The sequence below is a fragment of the Schistocerca serialis genome, chromosome 3 (genome assembly GCF_023864345.2).
Source record: "Schistocerca serialis cubense isolate TAMUIC-IGC-003099 chromosome 3, iqSchSeri2.2, whole genome shotgun sequence".
NCBI classification, from domain to species: domain Eukaryota; kingdom Metazoa; phylum Arthropoda; class Insecta; order Orthoptera; family Acrididae; genus Schistocerca; species Schistocerca serialis.
Window position 1 is genome coordinate 905,334,700 of NC_064640.1, and position 24,712 is coordinate 905,359,411.

Consider the following 24,712-nt stretch of genomic DNA (forward strand, 5'->3'; position numbering starts at 1 on the left):
CAGCCCACCATCATGTCCCCTCCATATCCCTGCACACTCACACAGGCAGTACTGCAGCATCTCTGTCCAACCTCCCTTGTTATTCCTCCCCCTCACCATTTCACATCTCTTTTGTATGCCCACTATCCACCTCAACCAAGATTGCTTACTCAGTTGGGGTTCAGTGCCCGGAGGTGACAGTGACAATGTGTGTGTGACTTGTGCATGAGTGAACATGTGTCTACATTTGACGAAGGACTTGGTCTGGTAGGTTTTCCAACAGCCTACTTTTAAACGTACCTGTCTGCTGCTCAATGCTTCCTCTACATATCTTTTTAATTTTTGTTGTTGTGGTCCTCAAAAATGTTTAAATGTGTGTGAATTACTATCAGGCCAAACTGCTGAGGTCATCGGTTCCTAGACTTACACACTACTTAACCTAACTTATGCTAAGAACAACACACGCACCCATGCCCAAGGGAGGACTCGAACCTCTGACAGGAGGGGCCGCGCAATGAGTGACATGGTGCCTCTAACCTCTGAAGACTGGTTTGGTGCAGTTCTCCAAGCTAGTCCACCCTGTGCAAATCTCTTCATCTCTATATAACTGCTGCAACATATGTTTATTTGAACCTGTTTAATGTATTCAATCCTTGATATTTCTACAATTTTTATGCTCTACATTTCCATCGACTATCAAACTGATTATTCCTTGATGCCTCACAATGTGTCATATCAACCAACTCCTTCTTTTAGTCAAGTTGACCCAAAAACTTCATTTTTTTCTCTATTCAGCTCAGTGCCTCCTTTTTTGTTACTCAGATCACCCATCCAATCTTCAGCATTCTTCGACAGCACCACATTTCAAAAGCTTCTATTCTCTTCTTGTCTGAATGCTTACTGTTCACGTTTCACTTCTGTATTAGGCTAAACTCCAGACAAATATCTTCAGAAAAGACTTCCCAACACTTAAATTTGTGGTGTCACCGCCAGACACCACAGTTGCTAGGTGGTAGTTTTAAATCGGCCGCGGTCCATTAGTACATGTCGGATCCGTGTGTCGCCACTGTTAGTGATCGCAGACCGAGCGCCACCACACGGCAGGTCTCGAGAGACGGACTAGCACTCGCCCCCGTTGTACGGATGACTTTGCTAGTGACTACACTGACGAAGCCTCGCTCCTTTGCCGAGCAGATAGTTAGAATAGCCTTCAGCGAAGTCCATGGCTACGATCTAGCAAGGCGCCATTAGCCTTACATAGCAATTGATACTTATCGTATAAAGCATGTCTCATCAAGAATGATGTATACAACAAGGATGGATTAAAGTTAAGTATTCCAAAAGCTACATACTTTTCTTTATAGCATTCATTACGTATCCTGTGTCAGACCTCACGCCATCCTTCGTGAGCTTATAGCATGCATTGCAGTCCCCTCAAACCACACTGTGTCGGCACTTCTGTCGACACATCAAAATTTATATTAGATGTTAACATATTCCTCTTTTTCAGAAATACTGTTCTTGTTATTGCCAGTCTGCATTTTAAATCCTTTCTACTTCAGCCATTATCAGTTATTTTACTGCCCAAGTAGCAAAACTCATCTAGTACCTTTAGTGCCTCATTTTCTAATCTCATTCCCTCAGCAACTACATCCACCCTCTGCAATCCACCTTACTGTGTGTGGTGGAACATACTTTGTGTATCATTGTCACTTTCCCCTTTTCCTGTTCCAGTTGCATATGGTTCATGGGAAGAATTATTGCTGGTAAGTCTGTGTGTAGTCTCAGATCTCTCAATTTTCTTTTCATGGTCTCTTTGCAAGATTAACATGGTAGGAAGCAATACACTAGTTGACTCTTATAAGAACATACACTCTCAAAACTTTAACAGCAGACCATACTGTGATGCAGAATGCCTCTCTTGCAGTGTCTGCCACTGGTGTTGGATGAGAATCTCCACGATGCTTTCACACTTGCTAAATGAACCTTCAATGAAACAAGCTGCTCTTCTTTGGATCTTCTCTATTTCCTCTACCATTCTTGTCTGGTACGGATCCCAGACTGATGGGCAACATGCAAGTATTAGTTGAACAAGTATTTGTAAGCTACTTCCTTTGTTGATGGACTACATTTCCTGAAGACTGCTCCAATGAATCAAGCCTGGCATCTGTCTTACCAGTGATTAATTTTACGTGGTCGTTCCACTTCAAATCACTCTGTACACATTCTCCTAAATATTTTTTTGGAAGTAACTGCTTCCAGTGACTGTTCTGCAATCATGTAATCATACAATAAAGGGCCTTTCTATCTATTTGTTTATGTTGAGGGTTAACTGCCACTTCCTGTACAAAGTGTCAATCCTCTGCAGCTCTTCTTACATTTTGATACAATTTTCTAGTGTTGTGACTTCTCTGTATACAACAGCATCATCCACATGAAGCCTCATGGAACTTCCGAAGTTATCTACTAGGTCATTTATATACAGGGTGATAAAACATTGTGTTGAATATTTTGGGAGGTGGTATTACCCACCAAAACCAGGACAAAAAAGTACAATAAACATGGGTCTGGAAATGCATACTTTCTGAGATCTGTATACTTGTTCACAGCAGAGCTTCAACCTGATATCCATTCATGACACTTGCTGCAGGAAGTGCTCAACATGATGTATGTCCATGGCAATGAACCCCTCTGCCCTTTGCCGTAAGGAATCACACACTCTTTGAAATACAAATGGTGGTTGTTGTAAGTGCTAACATGCATTAAAGATGTGATCCTGTAGTGTCTGGATATCACTGACTGGTGTGGTGTAGACTAATGCCTTCAAGTATCCACATAACCAAAAATCTAGGGAACTGAAGTCTTAGGAACAGGGAGACCAAAGTGTGGGGGGCTCCTCGGCCAATTCAATGGTCCTGAAACATCAGCGTCAGATGCTCATGTGCACTGTGAAGGAAATGTGCTGGCACACCATTATGCATAAACCATACATATAGCCTTGCTGACAAGGCACATCCTCCAACAACTTAAAGGAAGCATGAAACTTCCTGGCAGATTAAAACTGTGTGCCCGACCGAGACTCGAACTCGGGACCTTTGCCTTTCGCGGGCAAGTGCTCTACCAACTGAGCTACCGAAGCACGACTCACGCCCGGTACCCACAGCTTTACTTCTGCCAGTATCTGCAATTGGTGATAGTGAACCCCATTTAATATTTGTGGTAGGTCCCAGTAATTTATCATCCATATGTTGATGTAGAAACTATGTTGATGCCCTCTTTCTGCAACTGCATAGGGATTTCCATCAGTCGACACATGCTTGTTATGAATGTTCGAAACGTCATCTCTTGTGCACCCCACCTCATCGATAAAAAAAATATGTAACAGAAAGGAGCCATTGATGGAACTGCAATCTGCTATGGTGATGATCTGGCCTGGATGCACTGAACATGGTATGGGTCCAGCAATTATTCATGTAGTACTGCCCAGACAAGAGCTGGTTCATGCCTTATGTTGCTCTGAGGTATGTGACTGACCAAGGCCATCCACAGTTCGCCCTGTGGGATCCTAGAGAACCTATGTCCTTAAGATGCTGAAAATGGTGGCCGAACATTTTATTGTATGGTACACATGTGACATGGATATTTTTCTGTGTAGAAGGCATGGACTCAGAGGCTACTTCCATCTGTTGGCCCATAGCAGAAAATCATAATCCCCACATCACTTGTGGGGTAATATGCTTCCATTGCTAACATGTGTACGGGAAAATAAAATGACTGACCATTCATCTACAGAACAGTACAGGCATCACAATAACAGTAAACATAACAATTAAGCCATTTTTGTAAGTATAGATACAGCACTACATTACATAGCCAGCATTGCAAGTATTTTACTGCACAATAATGCACACTAACAAGACTGAAACTAAATTACCTACAACAAAACTCAACTGCCTATAGACTACCCAATGCTAAGACTGATGTGTACACTGGAATATGTCATCAATACAATGAGACATGTACTATAGTGAACCCTGCTGACAGATAACTGAGGCAACCTCTGTACCCACACAGTATTTGTTTCCTTGATGTTTACCTTGTCTGTAATGGAGGCAGACATATTCACAATCTAACACCTTTAGCCACAATGGACGAGTGTATAGATCTCAGAAAGTATGCATTTCTCGACCCATCTTTACTGAAATTTTTTTCTTGTTTTGATGGTTACTACCACCTATCAAAATATTCAACACTTTTTTTAACACCCTGTATATTGTGAAAAGTAATGGTCCTATAACACTCCCTTGGTGAAGACTTCTCTCTGTTCAGAATGAAATTGCTGTGTTCTTTTTGCTACAAACTCTCCAATCCAATCATACAGTTGCTCTGATATTCCATACACTCTTATTTTGTTTATTAAGTGGCAGTGCAAAACTGTATCAAATGCCTTCCTGAAGCAAAAGAAAATGGAGTCTATCTGAGTACATGTATCTACTGCTTTCTAGGTCTTGTGGATGAACAGTGTGAGCTGGATTTCACATGATCATTGTTTTCAGAACCCATGTTGATTCCTACAGAGGAGATTTTTAATCTCCAGAAAAGTCATAATACACGAGTATTAAGACATATTCCCAAATTCTACAACAGACTGCCATCAGAGATAAAGGCCTACAGTTTTGTGTGTCTATTCGATGTCCCTTATTGAAAATGAGAATGACCTATGCCTTTTTCCAAACATTAGGAACACTTTGCTCCTCTAGAGACCTACTGTACATTACTGCATACTCCATGCAGAATCGAGATGATATCTAATCAGGCCAATGGACTTTCCTCTGTTGAGTGATTTCAATTGCATTTTTACCCCATGGTTACTTATTTCCATAGCTATCACTTTGTCTCTTGTGCAACAATTTAAAGGAGGAACAACAGTATAATCTTCTTCTGCAAAACAGTTTTGGAAAAAGAGATTTAATACTTCAGCCTTTTCTGTATCATCCTACACTTCAATGTCACTAGGCCACAGAGTATCTGGACAGATGGCATCAATCGGTTTACTGATTTAACATAACACCAAAACTTCTTAGGATTTTCTGTCGAATCGGTAGAATTTTACTTTCCAATTCATTGAACGATTCAAGCATAGTCTTGCTTACACTAATTTTGGTTTGATTTAGTTTTTGCTTGTCTGTTAGGTTTTGGCTATGTTTACACTTGCAGTGAAGCACTCTTTCCTTTCATGACAGCTTTCCAGCATGGTGGGTCTTTTCCATCCCTCACAATTTTGTTCGGCATATACTTGTCTAAAGAAAAACATACAATGCTCTTGAACTATGTCCATAGATACTCAACACTGTGAGGGCTGGAGATTAAATTTCCAAGCTGACCACTCAAGTAATCTGAAATCTGTTTGTCACTCTTGCTAAGCATAAAGATCGTCTATGCTTTCTTTGTATTCCTTTTTATACCTGTTTTACACTATTTGAGTTGAAAAGTTTGAGTCTGCTTGTCACCAGCATATCTAAGATGTTATCTTCATGAGTCGGTTCTCTGATTAACTTGAAGATGTTTTTGCCGAGGCTGTAACTTTATGTAATACGAGGGTAAGCCCAAAAGTAAGGTCTCCTATTTTTTTTATAAGTACATAGACCTGTTTATTTCTACAATGGTTTACATCAGTTTACAGCTTGAACATTTAGCTATTTTTCGACATAATCACCATTTCTGTCGATTCATTTTTGTAGACGCTGTGGCAGTTTTTGTATGCCCATGTTATACCACCTCGCCGCCATGCTGTTTAGAAAGTTATGAGCCTCTTCTTTCACCTTGTCATCGGAGCTGACGCGCTTTCCGGCCAAATGTTCTTTTACCTTGGGGAACAGGTGATAGTCACTGGGCGCCTAGTCAGGACTATAGGGTGGATGGGTGATTATGTTCCACTGAAACAGTTGCAAGAGAGCAACGGTTTGCCGAGCGATGTGTGGGCGAGTGTTGTCATGGAGAATGTGTACGCCCTTGCTCAACATTCCTCTTCTTCAGTTCTGAATTGCCCGTTTGAGCCTCACAGTACCTGTCAGCATAAATTGTGGTCCCAATGGGCATAAAGTCGACCAACAATACCCCTTTCTGATCCCAAAAAACGGTTGTCATGACTTTACTGGCAGACTGTGTTTGTTTGAAGAAGGATGCCGCCACTGGCATGATTGTTGCTTGGTCTCAGGTGTAAAGTGGTATGCCCAGGTTTTGTCACCCGTGACAATTGAGTCCAGAAAGTTGTCCTGTTTGGCTGCAAGGCGGTGAAGAAATGCGCGGGAAGCATCAACTCGTTGCCGCATGTGGTCCTCAGTCAGCATGCGTTGCACCCATCTTGCGTACACCTTCCGGTAGTTCAATGTTTCCGTTAAAATTCTGTCAGCGGTGCTTTGAGAAACCTCAGGAACCAACGTGCAGAGATCATCCAGGGTGATCTGCTGATCTTCATGCATGCTTTGCTCAACCTTCAACACTGTCTCCTTAGAAACTGACGGTCTCCCGCTCCTTTGTTCATCGAGAATTTTGGTCCAACCAGCTGCAAACTCTCTACACCACTTACAAACATTTTTGACATCCATGCACGACTCACCATACACTTCTGTCAATTGGTGATGGATTTCAATTGGCGCAGTGCCCTTTACGTTTTAAAAACTGAATAACTGTGTGCAATTCACACTTGGTGGTAACATCCAATGGGAGCTCCATTCTCAATGGCTGCCAAGCTAAGATTGAGTGCCTCAGTGCAGCGTGCTCATGTTTACACACAGCACGTGAAGCACTCTTCAATAACAGTGTGATCAACTGCCACACAAACACAGTTCTGTACTTATAAAAAAAATAGGAGACCTTACTTTTGGGATTAGCCTCATATATAAACACTCAGTAAATGGAAGGAACAACATTTGGTAACTAAATTTGGCAAAATGTCTCATGTACCTAAATTCAGATACCTAGGGGAAATTGCCTCACCTTTAGGATTAAGTTGCAAAGTAACAAAGAAACTGTCTCCTTATTACTAAAACCCTACACAATCACCTTGAATAGATGTAACAAAAGAAATCATTATTCTGAAACATTAAATTAACTGAAAACATTATATTTTAGGTAATTTGAGGCAAATCACTAATTCAAAACAGAGAAAATCAACGAAGAAAAATTATAGGGAAAATTTTTTGGCTCAGTCTGCTTAGGAGGAATTTGGAGGAAAAGGTAATTTCAGAAATTATACAGCATATTGAGAAAATGTCTTCGATTTCAGGTAAATATGATTAAAATTTTGTGGTCACATTCTCAGAATGAATAACAATAAGCTGACGAAAAGAATTCATGTCTTGCCATCTCAATGAGAGTTAAAAACAACTGGCTGCTGGAAATTGACAGAGGTTTTCAGGAAACTGGCATCACTTGTAACCTGGCAATTCTTGTGTTGACAACCTGTGCGTGATCGAAGTTCAGTCTGCTGATAATGTCCATTCTTGCACGCAAATACGTGTTACAAATTATTGTTACTTTAATTCAAAGACTAATTTGTATCGGCATTACAGTTTCCTCTATGTTTTACAAACAATATAAAATATAACAGCTGTAAAGCTAGCATATATACTGAAAGAAATGAGCTTAAGTTCTCTATAAAGCTGTTCCAAGCAAAATACTGAGCAAAACTGTTAAAAAATCAATGTATAACTAATATAACTACTTGCCTGATATGTTGAGTCCACATCAAATGGGTATATTACTTTGGGATTATTGCAGACTTCACAGATGAATCCTTTCTGACTGCAAAGCCAGCAGTTTAAAACATGCTGTCGCCCAAATGAAACAACACGCTGCAGTAATTGTGCAAGAGAACCTGATGGAATTTGAAAGAGATCCTGAAAAGCAGAAAATGTTTTAGAACGCAAACAGCCAAATTGAGAGAAACACTTTTTTGCCAGTATATAATATTATCAAAATATGTAAAAGTACGCCTGACTAAAAAAATCTTTGTTTTATTTCGTAGTTGATTATGAAATAGAACCAAGATACAGAATACAAAATTTTAGCTACAAAGTGATATTGCCCCCCATCTGCCCCTTGAAATCTTGGTGTTCATGACGGACTCATCAGTAGCATACCCCAAGGTCTAGATTAGATCCAATTGATAAATGTTACAGCCCTCCCTTGTATGGAAACTATAAATTACATCTGAATCGGTGATCATTTTCTGATGTTGCTGGATTAATTGCAACTTATAAATGTCACAGCCTTCCCTAATATGGAAACCAGGAGCCGTACCTGGATTGGAGGATCCTTTTCTGACACTGCAAATTAGCCTTGATGGCAGTGAAAGGCATCTGACATAATATTGACCTTGACTCAAGTCCCTGATGACCCAAGGGTATTGTGAATTGGTATCTAGCCACAACCATACACTTCTGTTATTACCATCTGCACTTGTTGGTGAAGAGAAACCAACACTTTTGATCGAAGTTCCATTCAAGATATTTTGTTGCCCACCTCCTTCATAGACTAGAGTGGAGGGGTTTGTTCATAAAGGGCGTTTAGAGGCCAATTTGATTATATGGAGGAGGTTACTACTGTTCACATCAATAAAGTCCTTCCAGATGTCCCCCAAAAGGCAGTATGGAGTTAATTTTCATTCTTCTCACGGTACCTACAAACCGTAATTCACAGGTAGTGATCATAATCAAAAACTTGTTGACAATGTTATTGAGGCATTCGACATGGAAAAATCAACAACTGGGATATTTTGTGAGCTGTCAAAAGCTTTTGATTTAGTTAATCTTGAGATATCAATGAGGAGTGACATAGTCACTGTAAAGCTGACAGCGTTCTAATGCTGTGAAATGTTTGTAAATGACACGACAGTCACTGAGTACAAGAATTTGCTTATTCAGTTACTGGTTTTGATTGTTTTTATAATCTTCAGATTGATCTAAATACAGAAATATAAATATGTTATAAAAATTGTGCTTATTGGTAGGCTATCAACCATAATCAGCAGTGTCGTAATACACAAAGATTGGAACGTTGGTAAAACATACCTGCCTCCATGAAGTTGACAGATGAAGCAATTGAAATATGTAGCCGTAAGTGGCATTGTCACTTGTGAGGGGTTGCTGTAAATAAATGTATGTGCCATGTGCAGTACAGTTAAGACAAATGATAAAAATGTCATGAGTACAGCAGACATACCAAAAACAAATCTGAGTAACCCCTGGCAGCAAAGGGCCAAGAGATAATGAAAACGATTAGACTGAGGAATAAAATTAATAAAAGGTCCAAGGTTAAACAAAAGTATGATGATGAACTATTGTTAAAATTACAACAGATAATACCTAGAAGTAGTCTGTAATACGTACAATACATATTTTGATATGCTGCTTTCAATTCACTTATTTGTGTATTGTACATGCTACAGACTACTTCTAGACACTATCGATTATAATTTTTAGTTCATTATCATACTTTTGTTTAGCCTTGGAGCTTTTATTAATTTTATTCCTCAGTCTGTCTATTTTCATTATCTCTTGGCCCCTTGCCACTAATGGTTCCTCAGATTTGCTTTTGGTACGCCTGCAATGTCCACGACTTTTTTATCGTTTGACAAGTTGCTGACTATTAACTTAAATGTACTGCATACAGGCAATCATTTATTTGTACCTAACCTTCAGAAGTTAAACTAATATTTCCCCGTTGGCTCATATTATTTCCCCATTGGCTCATATTATATCTCCAGCTGTTAATTGCATTTTATGTATTCAGTCTAGCAGTGCAGTTGTATGCAGACATTACATTTCTAACTTGGTATTACACCACTGCAAACTGTATTCAGCCTACAATACAACTGTATTCAGCCTACAACACCTAGAGGCCATAACCTCTCATCTGTCTGCACTGGTGTTACAAGCACAGTGTGAAAGTGATGATCTGACATTACGGGACATATGTGGTTATTATTTTGTCACGATTTTAATCCACATGACAATGTACTACTTTAATTGCTTTCACTGTCAACTTCATGGAGACAGATATGTTTTGCCAACTTTCCAGTCTATATATATTATGACACTGCTTCTTACCATTGATAGCCTACGATTATGCACTTTTTTAAATAACATATGCACATTTATGTATTTAGATCAAACTGAAGACCATCAAAATGATCAAAGCCGGTAATTGAATAAACAAGTACTTGTGTTCAGAGACTGTTATGGCATTTATAAACAAATCATGAGATACATATAGAAAGTGTACAGTTTTATGGGTTTGAGGTAATGTGCACAAAATGACTACATATTATTTGACAGACAGTTGCCTGAAAGTAGAAATATTAGATGTAAGTAGTAAGAAATAATTCTCAGGCACAAAGAAGATCAAATAGGGAAACCACAGGGAAGAGTACTGGGCCTATTCCTGTTCTTGATGAACATTGTACAATTTTTCTGTTAAACTTCTTTCTTTCTTTTCATTTATGTCAAACTTCCAGTAATCGAAATATTCATTTATGGAAGATATAATGCTCATATCAAAAGATGCCTCACTTTAAACGTCAATTAATTACATCTAATAGCTGATAAATAAATAAATATTTAAATCATCTGGTTTTGTTGACTGTGGTGATGAATATTAGGAAAATCTTCAATGTTTTCTCTCTCAGAATAGTGGTCGAATTTTCAAGTGATACTGCTGTGGAACATGGTAATTTCACATGCAGCTTCCCAGGCACACAACCCTCCTTGCTGTAAAGTGTCAGTGCAAGCACAGTCAAATTTTGGAATGATCCTTTGAGGAATGCTGAGAGAATGAACAAAAGATGACTCTTATTTTTTAAGTTTCATTTTTCTCTCTCTGTTAACCACAGTTCAGTTCTATTACATACAAGAGAAGTGTTGTGTGAATCAATTGGCTCAGTAGGAAAAGAAGAACAGGCACCCCTCAGCCCCTAATTTTGGCACAGACTTTTATAATACAATGAATAACACTTCTATGTACAATGTTTATGAGGTAAACATATTGATAAAATCACACTGTCTTTAAAAAATTCTTATCTTTTGTATGCCCTGGAAACTTATGATGAAATCCAGCTACAACCTGAGGCACATTGCATTGCTTCTGAGCCTTTTTTTTCCACGAACTTGACACATCTACCATTTACAATCACTCAAATCATATCTCACTTCTTTTCTTAGAAAGAACTGTTCTTAAGTTCTGTGATATGACTGACTCATACTCAAACCCTTTTATTATATCCATCTGATGGTTCTGCCTTACAATTCTGTGTATTGACAATATTCATTTTTGATTTTTTGAAAAAGACAAGGCAAAGGCAAGAGCCTGATGAGACAAGTGCCATAAATGCTATTTCAGTTTTGGAAGGCCACACGATAGACTTCCACAATCAACAATCTGAAATTTATTAGCTTTAAAGGAATTGGTAGAAACCTGACTGGTCAGCTTTGGCTCTGAGGCGACTTTAAAGTTTCAGTTAATTCTCAATCTATCATTGATACCTACTCTTTGCCCCGTCCACATGATTGGCTAAACTCACTGGGGGCCAGTTCTCCTTCAAAACTGATTTAACTGAAGCCTATTTACAGATTGCATTGGTTGGGGATACTAAATGGCTCTTTGTGATTAACATGCCCTTTGGGTTGTACCAATGTCAGTGCCTCCTGTTTGATATGCCTAGTGCCCCAGCGATTTTTCGGCGTTTCTTGTAACTACTGTCGATGTCTGTTCCAGGCTGTATCGACTATCTCAATCACACCATACTGACGGTTCCTTCCACAGGAGAGAATTCACGTAACTTAAGCACCTTGTTCACAGTCTTACGTACTGCAAGGTTGAAATGCAACTTGGCCAAGTCACACTTTTTTCAGCCATCCATAGTGTATTTTGGATTTGACGTTTCTCGGGATTTATGTCATCATGTTGTTGCTGTCACAACTCTGCCTTGCCCTACAAATGTCAAAGAACTTCATGCATTTTTAGATAAAATTGCTTACTATCACAAATTTATTCTAGGTATGGCAGCATCTGCTGATTCCCTCCATGAGCTGCTCCACCAGAACTTTTCTTTTCAGCGTATGCTGGCCTGCGAGTGTGCATCCACACTTTTGAAATCTAAATTACATTTTGATCCTTATTTGGCTACTTTCCATCCTGGCCACCACTTCATTTTGGCAACAGACACTTCTCAGTATGGCCTTGGGGCTGTTCTCGCACATCGGGGTAAGGATGTTTCCGAACATCCGATAGCTTATGCATCAAAAATGCTCAGCTCCACTCAGTAGCGCAACTCCCAAGCTGGAAAGGAAGCACTTGCTTTAGTCTATATCCTCAAAAAATTTCACCTCATTACTGACCACAAGTCCTCAGTTTTGTTGTTCACTCACTCTGCTTTGTCTCACTAAAACTATGAAACTTTTCGGCCTACCATGCAATATGCCTCTGAGGATGAACAGTCCTGGCTTCTGATAGGGCCTGATCCTACTTTTCATCAGGATGAACTCCTTTGTTTTCACTTAGATGTTGAGGTGCAACATACAGCGCAAGGGAACGCTGTCATTGCTGACTTGGTTTTGAGTCATATTGTTCATATTCAGAATGGTTGGCTGGACATGATTCCAGGAAAGGCTTCTGATCCTTTGCATAACTATTTTGCACTCCATCACTGCCTTCCAGTGTTTGGTGGTGTTGTTCTCTTAGCTACAGAAAGGCTGTTGCCTAGAGTTGTGATCCCAACCACCCTATGGCAGAATGTACTTCAGCTCCTACAACAGGGACATTCGAGGTTCTCACGTACCAAGCTGTGTCTTGGCCTGGCATTTATGGTGAACTTGTATATCTTGTCACGGCCTGCTCTCTGTGTGCTACCAAACAGGTGGCATTGCAAGTGATGCTCTCTTTGTGGGCCGCACCACAGAATCCAAGGGAAAGCATCAAAACAACAAAATTTATCTACTTCTTTCAGTGCCTTGTTTCCTAACCTTATTCCATCAGCTCAACTACATTTCATTACCTCTTTTTTTTTAAAATGTTCATCTTATATCCTCCTTTCAAGACACGGTCCATTCAATTCAACAGCACTTCCAAGTCCTTTGCTTTCTCTGACAGAATTCAGAATTACAATGATGTCATTGACAAAACACAAAGTTTTTATTTCTTCTCCCTTTAAAGCCCTTCCCAAATTTCTCCTTGCTCTTCTTTACAGCTTGCTCAATGCAAAGATTGAAAAATTCCTTTCTCAACCACTGCTTCCCTTTCATGTCCTTTGACTCTTACAACTGCCTTCCAGTTTCTTTATGGGTTGTAAATAAACTTTCGTTTCCTATATTTTACTCCTGCTACCTTCAGAAATTTAAAGCGTGTATTCTGGCTAACATTGTCTAAATGTTTTTCCAAATCTACAAATGCTATAAATGTAGGTTTGGCTCTCCTTAACTTGTCTTCTAAGATAAGTCTTAGGGTCAGTATTGCCTCACATGTTCCAACATTTCTCTGGAACACAAACTGATCTTCCTTGAGGTCAGCTTCTACCACTTCTTCCATTCTGCTGTAAATAACTTGTGTCAGTATTTTGCAACCATGACTTATTAAAGTGATAGTCCTGTAATATTCACACCTGCCAGCATCTGATATCTTTGAAACTGGAATTATGACATTCTTCTTGAATTCTGAGGGTATTTCACCTGTTTCATATATCTTGCACACCAGGTATAATAGTTTAGTCATGGCTAGTTCTTCCAAGGATGTCAGCAGTTCTGAGGGAACTTCATCTACTCCAGGGACCTTGTTTTGGGTTAGGTTTGTCAGCACTCTACCAACTTCTGTTCACAGTATCACATCTCCCATCTCACCTTCATCTACTTCCTCTTCACTGTCTATAATATTCCCTTCGTTCCTGTTGTACAGCCTCTCTATATATTCCTTCCACTTTTCAGCTTCCACTTCTTTTCTTATTACTGGTTTTCTCTTTTCTCTAACAGCCTCTTTAATATTCCTGTAGGTGGTACATCCAGTGTTGTAATGGTAAACTACCTCATTCAGCCCCAATCACTAAAAGCCCGACATATATATACAGAAGATATATACAACAACACAAGTGATCTGAGATTTCAGTTCTGACTTTGCCTTGACATACCTAGGACATGATAGGACATGAGAATTTTATACAACATAAAGTTAACTAAGACACTTACCGAAACGGCGTAGAGATGAACATGTTCATATAAATATTCTCTTGGCCAAACATGTTTCTGAAGATCTTCAATGACAGGCTCCCTGCATGTAAACAGGTATGCACGAAGAAGATTTAGCTGTATTCGTAGAGTCTGTAATACATTATGATTATGTCATACATTGAAATAGTTTAGTTTTCAGTTACATTACATTAAATGAGTTGTATTTCATGGAGAGTGCTCTCTGGGATGTGGAAAGAAGTCAAAGATATACATTTAATTTAAGTGCAAAACAGTGAAATAATGTTACATTACTGTATTACAGCACTAATTCTAATTATATACAGGGTGCACATAAAGTCCAGGAACATTTTAAATTATTTATTGCACAAGAACCAAACACTGTACAGATATCATACATATGTCATTTTGAAGAAAAACCCTGAATTTTTTCTTTTTTTCATGTCTACCGCCACAGCATAGATTGTTAACTTGCTAATAGTCAGTGCTATAATCCATTCATTATAAGAATAAACCTGATGTGAACATTGCACTATGTATTCTTACGCATTTGCTGGAACCTCATTGGATTTCCATTTCACATGGGATTAAAGCCAAGCCGTCTCAAGTACTGTCAAGTACAATAATAAAGGTACTTTTTTTGCTGTGGGTTACGGGCACATCGACTTAGCAATAACACAGGACAACAGCTTTACCAGTGCATTTAACTTGGACAGCACTGGCCTGTAAGCTGGTACAGCTAGCCTGCAGTGATGTGGCCCACTGTAGTGCATACATAGAAAGAGACGAGCAGAGGAGCAATACAGCATTGGATGTCATTTAATTTTTAAGCAGAATACACTGCATATCTCCCACAATACGCTCCTTAGACAACTAGACGAAAACCACTACACATTATTGTTTTTAGCTAACGTACTATTGTAATTATAAACAAGGATGATGAAAATTCCTGACTTAACCACAGGGTAATTTTTTCTACATAAGCTGTGTGTAACGTAAGAGAGTACTGAAGGATTTCACCATATAGTTAAATATTGAAGCCACTGAAGGTATTACTTACAGTCAGTCATCTGGTAATCTCTTAGCTCCTTCCTTATCAGAATCCAAGAAATACATTTGAATTCTGGAAGTGTCACCTGCTATGTTGATAAAGAGCCTATCAACAACAGAATCCACGAAGCCAACCAGGCACAGCATTTTCTCTTCTTCATTTATGATAAGCTGCTCTATATCCCACCAGCATTCGGCAGTGAGGTGCGAAAAAGCTGCGTGTGTTAGTTCCAGCATGTTTGGCAGCTTAACAGTCTTGTTACTTCTCGGGCCCAATCCCACAGCTTGGCTCCAGATCAGTTCTGTCGGGTTCATATTGTAATGGTACAATAGGAAATGCAAAAATGCAGCATTTGTGTGATGTGCTCGATGCTGTGAAAATGATTGTTTTTCATGTTTATTAGAAACAAGAAGATGTACATTATTCATAAAAAAATGATGAGTTTTATAATTACAAGATGTAGGTATTTCAAACTGAACGAGGAAAAAAATTATAGTGGGGAGATTTGAACCGATGCACGAATAACCGCATTTAGTTCACATTTCTTTCCACTTCCGACTGCACTGAACGTTTAATGTGGATATATTCATCAACTGCAGTATCAGTATATACACCACTGCAAAAACTTCAAAGCCAATTATCTCTGTAAATTTATGAAAAACATTAAGAAGAGCCTATTTCTCAACACTTTTTAACCGTGTTCCATGCGCATGTTTCACTACGGGACAGATAGCAGCCTCAGCCATTTTCATACTGCGCATTAGCAGTACAACAATCAGAGCACAACGTTGCAGATGCTGTGACTGTACATGATTTTTTAAATAAAAACTACATAGCTAAAGCGTGATTAAGAAAAATGTTGATGACTGTTAATACATTTCAATATCTGTAAGTTTCATTTAACGTAACTTAGTATTAAGATATATAACACATAAGTAGGACCTACTTCCAAGAGCGTAACAATACCATTGTTTGTGTATCACAGCTTCTGACCAATCATTGCATTTGTGTTTGTTTACATCAGGTTCATTCTTATGATGAACGGATTGTAGTCAGAAACATGGCGAGTTCAGGTGCTGTTTCATGAAATGGCCTCCCTGATCACCAGGTCTCATTCCGTGTGACTTTTTTCTGTGGGGCCACATTAAAGATCTGGTGTATGTACCGCCTCTACCATGTGATGTAGCAGAGCTACGGGAGAGAATACAGGAAGTGACTGTCACAGTCGATGATGCCATGCTGGGACAGGTATGGCAAGAATTCGATTACCATATTAACGTCTGCTGGGTCACTAATGGTTCGCATATTGAATGTTTGTAATATTTAAATAAATAAATAAATAAATAAATCAGAGTTTCTCTTCAAAAAGCAATATGTATGACACCTGTACAATGTTAAGTTCTTGTGCAGTAAATAATTGAAAGTGTTCCCAGACTTTATGTACATGCTGTATTAAACTAAAATATTAAATTTAAGAGTTTCTGTGAAGACGCTCTTCAATGGAGTGAAAGGAAATGCCCAAAAGAAAGTTCATTAATTCAGTCTTAAATTACACTATCTTATCTACATGACATTTAATGTGTTCTGGTTGGTTATTGAATACATGTGTACCTGTACTTAAATTAAGATCTTGAAGTCTTTATAGAGGTTCTTTTTGGTGCTAATGTCATATTCACAATTCTTTCTAATATTTAAGGAAAGAGAAATAATGATAATGACAAAGGACATAAATGAATATATGAATTGTGAAATAGTTGTCTCAGCAGGATGTTTCTGAGTTAACACCACATATAATTCTTACAATACACTTCTGTTTTTTGAAAATATAATACCCGTAACTTGAATTTTCCAAGAAAATGATTCTATAACTTGTTAGTTAATGGAAATAAGGAGAATAAACTAGCTGCTTCATTTTTAAATCTCCTATAGCGGTGATCATGTGTACCACAAACATATAGCTGAACAAAGGAGATTCACACAACAATTGACTTTGTGATCTACCTGTTGTCCCAAAAATGTAACACTTTCTACTTCTTGTATTTGGAAACCTACCTTTACAGCTTCCAGAGTTCTGTGAGACTCTTGAACTTTATGTACTAATCTTGTCAAAATTCAATGATAATTAATTTGTCTTGAAAGTATCTGATGATGTTTCTGAATAATTCATTAATTGCCTATCCTATAAAGAGACTGGTACTATTTTTTATTCTTATGCTTGTATTGTGTGCAAAAGGTATAAATTTTGCTTGTTGAAATGGCAGAAGACCCAAAATAGAACCTTAAGGAACACCACATCTGATTTCTCTAAACTCCAAGTGCCCATTGTTATGCGCCCGACATGGAACTGACAAATATTGCTTTCTGTCATTCAGATAACATAAAAACCATGAACCTGCTGTGCTTATTATTCTGTAATATTTTAACTTTCGCATTACAATATTACGGTTCACACACGCAAGTCTCAGCCAAGTCACAAAATATTCCCAATGGTAGTAATTTCTGATTTACTGATTACAGTATATCGTCTGTCAATATGTCAGTTGACAGTTCTTTTTTAAATAAATTGTTTGGTAATAAGTATGTTTTCCTGTACTAAATATGTATAAAGTTTATTATACATCATCATTCAGGTGCCTGAGGAGTCAGCATTAGGAGTGGGCAACAAAGGGGGTATTTTTAAATAAGAAGAGGCACACTGGCAAGCTACAGACCATGTAATACATGATACGGGTAACAATGGGCAGCCACGTGGGATTAGCCGAGCGGTCTAAGGCGCTTCAGTCATGGAATGTGCGGCTGGTCCCGGCGGAGGTTCGAGTCCTCCCTCAGACATGGGTGTGTGTGTTTGTCTTTAGGATAATTTAGGTTAAGTACTGTGTAAGCTTAGGGACTCATGACCTTAGCAGTTAAGTTCCATAAGATTTCACACACATTTGAACAATGGGCACACTTATAGAGCACTGCAAGCACGTGCCAAATCTACGTGGTGTTCACACAGCTATGGTGCATGAGAGAGAGAGCGAGTACACTTTGTGGAAGCTGCCAAAGTTTACCGATGCTGCCACGCATATAGTTGGAGTGGTCGAGTTTAGGCTTGTTCTGCACACTTACATTATGCATTCTCCGATGGCCAACAAGTGTTCAGTAGTGTTCTGATCACTCTGCTGTGAATGCCGTAGCTAATGTGAGCATGAAATGCTATCGTAGCGAATCATATAGTGAATTTTTGTTCCATTTGTTGCAAGCTGTCATCACTGATGTTCGTAGTAAGTGATACATTCCACATAAGGAGGTGAGACTTAATTTGCAAGATATATGCTTTCTTCAAGCGGAAGGCACGCGCATGCATTCACTTGCACATAGGCTGAGAATCTGCAGTGTGCACATGCGTCACACACTTTGCTTACCATCAGAGTTGGGCAAAATTTATTTTAATGATGTATAATGAATATAGATAAAAAATATTATTAATTATTTGTGATAAAAAATATTATTAATTATTTGTGAATAACAAATATTATTCGAAACATTATTCACTTACACAAATAAAAACATTTATTTGTCATCTGCGAATAAAAAGTCTTATGAATAATACATAAATTTGAAATCCAATGACATTTATTGGTCCAATTCTTTGTCATGTATTAAATGAATGTACCTTTTTTTTCCAAGTCACTTGATACAAACTGCTGAAACTGCTGGCCGCATGCCAACGTGTGCAAAGCAAGTGATGGACAGCGAGCGCTGCTGACATAGTTCTGCCATGTGGATGCAGTGCTCTAGCACCTAGGGAATGTGGTCAGCCAGCCATTGTCTTGGAGGGAACATTCTAACTAGGTTATAGTGGAACAAGGAAAAGATGCATATTCTCAGGTCGGAGTAAGCTGGCAGAGAGAAAGCCAATTCTGGAACCTACATTCCTCTCATAAAATCTGATGCCTCACATGATCTCCTTATGCCTCACATTATCTCCTCCCATTTTCCTATTGGTCGAGGTTTGTGACCAAAGCTCTGCCAAGGTATAAGTTCATTTCAGCAACCTCCCTGTGGGAACCACGCATCATGTGCTAAAATGGTGGACGAGGTGGGAGTGGACTCAGCAGCAGGAAACTCAGAGCACAGAAGTGAGTTCAAAAAGAAAATCTCTAGATAACTTATCCTTACTCGCTCCAAATGGGTGACCACTGGTGCATTACTATCTTGACCATTTTTGAAAATACTAACAGTAATGAGATGGGACTGTAATTCATCACTAACATGTTGCCTCCTTTCTTGTAAAACTGCTTGATAACAGCACATTTAAGTCTCTCTGGGAAAGTTTCACAACAAAAAGATTCATTACACGAGTAACTCAATATATTACTAAGTTGAACTAAACAATATTTAATTATTTTACTACTGATTTCATCATAACCAATTGAACAAAACTAGGAGTTGATGACACTGAAAGCTTCTTTTGGGGATACTGGATAAAGCTGATAAATTGACTACCTATGATTTGTTGTCAACAGTTGACAGTGATTCTGAGAAAGTTGAAACTATCCAGTTCACAGTCTTTGATCATAGGTTTTCAAAAGTACAGACAATTAACTTTGTTCGGTGATGAATGACTTCAGATATGTAGGCCTATAACGAAATGCAGAATTCACAAAGAAGGAGACAACAGAACCATAAATGTGCAACCGCAATAGTGATATAATGCAAATTGGACCCACTCAAAATTAAGACTTGTATCAAACAATATCTCACTAAAATCAGTGTTATGAATGCTGAGACTCATCATAAAAGAGTCTGTCTTCAATGTTAATTGGAGTGCTTGTGTTGATTTGATTCATAGGGCAGTAAAAAGAGTTTTTGAGCTTACTACATGTGCTTGGCCTTCATTTGCTTATGAATAACAAGTAAGATGCTGAATAGCAGACAGATTACTGAACCACTACTTAAAGTGTATCTGTGCATGAGTCAAATGTTTTTGCCTCTTGGCTACAAAAACAACACAGTAGGCTGATGTGTACTTTCTGGCACTTGCATTTCCACATGACAGTAGTTATCCACAATGACGAGTCAAAACATTATAGCCACTTGCTTTACGGTGCGTTTGTGCACTTCTGGAAAGCAATACACCAGTGATCACACATGGCATGGATTCTCTGAATGTATGTGGCATCAGATGTCTACACACAAATTTTGTAAATTTCAGGCTTATGGTTTGTGTACGTTGAGCTGACACCTGATAGCATCCCAGATGTGTTCAGGCAAATTTGATGGCCAAAACATCAACATGCTCCTCAAAACACTGTAGCAAGAGTCTGGCCTTGTGACACAGACAGTTACCCTGCTGGAAGATGCCATCACTCTCAGGGAAGGCAACAAGAATAAAGGAATGTGCTGGGCCACAATAATATTCATGTAGTTCACAGCTGTCAGGATGCCTTCAATTACTACCATAGGTCCCATGGAAGCCCATATGAGTGCACTTCATAGCATAGAACTGCCCCCATCAACCTGTGTCTGTGGCACAGGGTATGTTTGGGCATGTTTAAAGCATTCTTTCACCTGTATCTGTATCTGGACATGACCATCACTCTGGTGTAACAAGAAATGTGATTCATCCAACCAGGTAACATTTTTCATTGGTTCATGGTCCAGTCTCAATGATCCCATGCCCACTGACACCATAATTGACAATGTCATTAGGTCAAAATGGGTACATGTAGGGAATGTCTGTTGAGAAGTTCCCTATTTAACAATGTGCACTGACAAATGCACTGTGAAACACTTGTGCCTGCTCCAGCACTGTAGTCTGTCACCAGATCTGCGATTTCCCACTGACAAAACCATCTGTATGAATTTCTGGTGACGCAATTGGTTTCTCCCACCATCTTTACATCTTAGGCCAGTTGCCCTTCTGTTCATTGAAACTACGAAATTCTTGGGGCTCATTCTTGATAGGAAACTCTCTTGATCCTCCCATATGTCTTACCTGGCAGCCCGCTGTACGCGGTTCCTCAATGTCCTATGTGTCCTCAATGGTACTTCCTGGGGTTCCGATCGAACCACCCTCCTCTGTTTGTACTGGTCCATTGTCTGTTCGAAACTAGACTAGGGGTGCTTTGCTTATGAGTCTACACATCCAACTCTCTTACGCCATCTCAACACAATCCACCATCGTGGCATCCGTTTGGCCACGGGCTCCTTTTACACTAGCCTGGTTGAGCGTCTGTATGCTGAAGCTGCTGAACTACCGCTGTCCTACTGCCGTGACTTTCTCCTCAGCAGGCATGCATGCTGTATGTCTGCCATGCGTGGCCACCCATCCTATGCCTTCTTCTTTGATGATTCCTTTGATCGCCAGTATGGGGCACGTCCATCTTCTCTGTCATCTCCTGGAGTCCACTTTTGGCACTTGCTACGGCGACTTAACTTCACACTACCTGCACCTTTCCTGGTGGGCGCGAACCCTTCACAACCTTGGCTTCATGAAGTGGCCCATGTTAACCTTGGCCTTCATTCGATTCCTAAGGACACTACTCCAACCTCGCTATATCGCCTTCAGTTTCACAACCTTTGCATGGAACTTCGTGATAGTACCCACCCTTGTATACACTGATGGCTCTCGTACTGCCTGTGGACTCGGGTGTTCCTTTGTCATTGGCACCCATGTCTTTCAATATTGGCTTCCAGCACACTGCTCAGTATTTACAGCCGAGCTCTTCGCCCTGTATCAGGCCAAGGAGTACATCCGGCAACACAGCCTTTTCAATTGTGTCCTCTGCTCAGACTCATTCAGCGCCCTTCAAAGTCTATGTGCACTGTACACTGCCCATCCCTTAGTGCAGCAGGTCCAGCAAAACTGTCACTTGCTGACTCTTTGTGGAGCCAATGGGATGTTTCTCTGGGTTTCTGGTCATGTCAGTCTGCCAGGAAACGAGGCTGCTGACGCTGCTGTCAAGGTTGCAGTCCTCATACCTCAGCCCGCTATTTCCTATATTCCCTCTGATGATCTCTGTGTTGCCCTCTGTCAGGAGGTGTTGTTCCTTTGGCATCGCCATTGGTCCTCCCTTCTTGGGTATAATTTCAGGATTATTCAGCCTGTCCCAGTGGCTTTGATGACCTCTTCCTAGCCCTCCTATGGGAAGGAGGTCATTTTAACTAGACTGCGGGCGCTACCCCACCACTTTGTACACATTGCGCCCAAGTTTTAACTGTCTGCCACTTCCTGATGGAATGTCCATTTTTTAACCGTTTATGTTCCCGCTTGGCTTTGAAGTCTGAGTCATTGGCCGTTTTAGCAAATGACACGTGATATGTCAACCGCGTTTTACTTTTTCTCCGCCAAAGCAATATGGCGAAGGCCACTTAATTTTTAGTTTTGGACCTCCGTTTCTGTATGGTGACGTTTTTAGCCCTTTTTCCACATGCCTGTTTTTAGCTGTCTTCTATTATGTCAGTTGGGACTGACATATAATCATTTTATAACTCCTCTCTGTCTTCATGTTTTATAGTTTTGACTTGGGCACATGTGACCCCAGTCGTTTTTTGTGCCCTAAAGCAAAACAAAACCAAACAAATCAGATCTGTGACACATCAGCACCTGTTCTGCTTGAAAGAGTGGGTAAGCCTCAGACTTCAACATTCTGTGATTAGGCATGGACTTCTAAAAGCTTATTGCCTAATTATTTCAATGAGTTTCCATAAGATGCTCATGGCAGTAGCACACAAACAGCTTCACTGTTTTTGAATGTAAGTTCCCAGGTTTCTCTGTCAAAGTCACTTATGTCAGTGGATTTCCCCTATTGCAGCCTGTATTGTTACCAGAATGATTCTGATACCCCAATTCTTCTCTACTCTGCTTATATACTTATATTACCATGTTAAATTCCTGCAATACCACCAGACAGCATTCAATCTTGCTGTAGTCAGTTGTCGTAATGTTTTGGCTCATCAGTGTATGTAACAGGAATTGTGTACTGTACTTTCAAAACTGAACCCATACAATGATGTTTTTCACAAAGAGAAGCTACACTTGAGCCACTATTGGACAGTTACAATATTGCAATAGGTAATATGATTATGGAACCAGGATGAGAGAACTTGCTCACCTGAAGCTGAGTCATTTCTTCTATTGCCAAATACAGCCGTGGATTCAGAACTTTCAGATCCAAAAGAGGATGATGCTGCACATCAGCCAAGAATGCAGCAGATTTTACAGAAACAGGATATCTTCGAAAATCCCAATTATGTATTACCCTCGCTGGAATGATCCATTCTTCGCCTACATGGCATTCAGAACAGAAGTATCCACCACTGAAGGAGCAAACCCTGAAAAAATGATGTGAACGAGAATTTCTTTCAAAAAAGATGAGAAGAAAAACCAAGTGCAATTAAATGACAGAAATCATTGCCAAATATCAAGATGTCAAAATTACAATATGAATTACCTGTAAAGACCATTAATTTCTAGAAATAAAATAGTTTAACCAGAAAGGGAATGTGGAATTGCTAGAAATTAAAATGTCAGACAAACATTTTTATACACCCACAAGGGGTGGAAGTGTAAATTTACAAGTATAGGAGTACAATGGCAAACAGCAAAATCAGCTCATCATGGTACAAATGACAGCCATTATATAACAGCCAGGGTGAGAAATGGAATTGTCTTTTACTAGAATCCTCATAGAGCGTGCAGCACTGTGGATAAAAGTAAACAATTACAATATCAGAGGAAGATAACATTTTACTGCAGGAAAGCTGCACATATCCAGACATGCTCTCAAAATGTGCAGGTTGCCATTAAGTTAGACACACGATCTGGTCTGGGTAGTCATCAACCTACACCGATTATAGATGATAACTTGCACAATATTCATTAGACCTCTACATCCTATACACTATGATAGTGCTACAGGTGGCATGCTCTGTTGGTGAGAGGTTCAATGATCTGAAAAGCCACAGAGGTGTAGACATATGCCAGTGATAAAGTGCGTGGTCTGGCTACAAAACTTCTCCTGGAATTTTTCCATACAATGAGACACATTTGACTGCTCTCTGTCACATACATAGCACTGCCTCTTATATCAGTCCTAAAGGGTGGGGGTGAGGTAAGAGGTGGAGCACTACAGGTCATACATATCACAAATAAGCTTCTTACAATGGAAAGTCCAGGTAAAATATCAACAATATTATGAAAAACACACATTGCTACACATCGTACAGATGAAACACTGAATTGCAGACAGGCACAACAGAAAGACAGCTGTAAGTTGAGCTTTCAGCCAAAGCCTTCTTCAGAAAGGAAACACACACATTCACACAAGCGAGCACACCTCATTCACACACGACTGCTATCTCTGGCCAGAATTCAACTGTGTCAAACTAAAGCAGCAATCCGGAATTGAGTGGAAGAGGGGGAGGGATAGCAGGGTACAGGTGTGGGGGGAGAGAAGTG

General features: G+C 39.5%; 1 protein-coding gene across 2 annotated transcripts in view; it reads right to left on the minus strand.

The window, feature by feature from the left end:
* The window catches only part of LOC126471162 (run domain Beclin-1-interacting and cysteine-rich domain-containing protein), a 166,220-nt gene that overhangs the window by 35,095 nt on the left and 106,413 nt on the right, over nucleotides 1–24,712 (minus strand). The window contains exons 5-7 of one of the 2 annotated variants that reach the window (XM_050099264.1): nucleotides 23,367–23,586; nucleotides 14,214–14,345; nucleotides 7,710–7,880 (exon numbers count right to left, since the gene is read on the minus strand). In XM_050099264.1, coding sequence (XP_049955221.1) covers nucleotides 7,710–7,880; nucleotides 14,214–14,345; nucleotides 23,367–23,586 — 523 coding nt within the window. Of the gene's footprint in view, nucleotides 1–7,709; nucleotides 7,881–14,213; nucleotides 14,346–14,389; nucleotides 15,566–23,366; nucleotides 23,587–24,712 lie in introns of those variants that run through there. The other variant, XM_050099265.1, reaches the window with a different exon arrangement.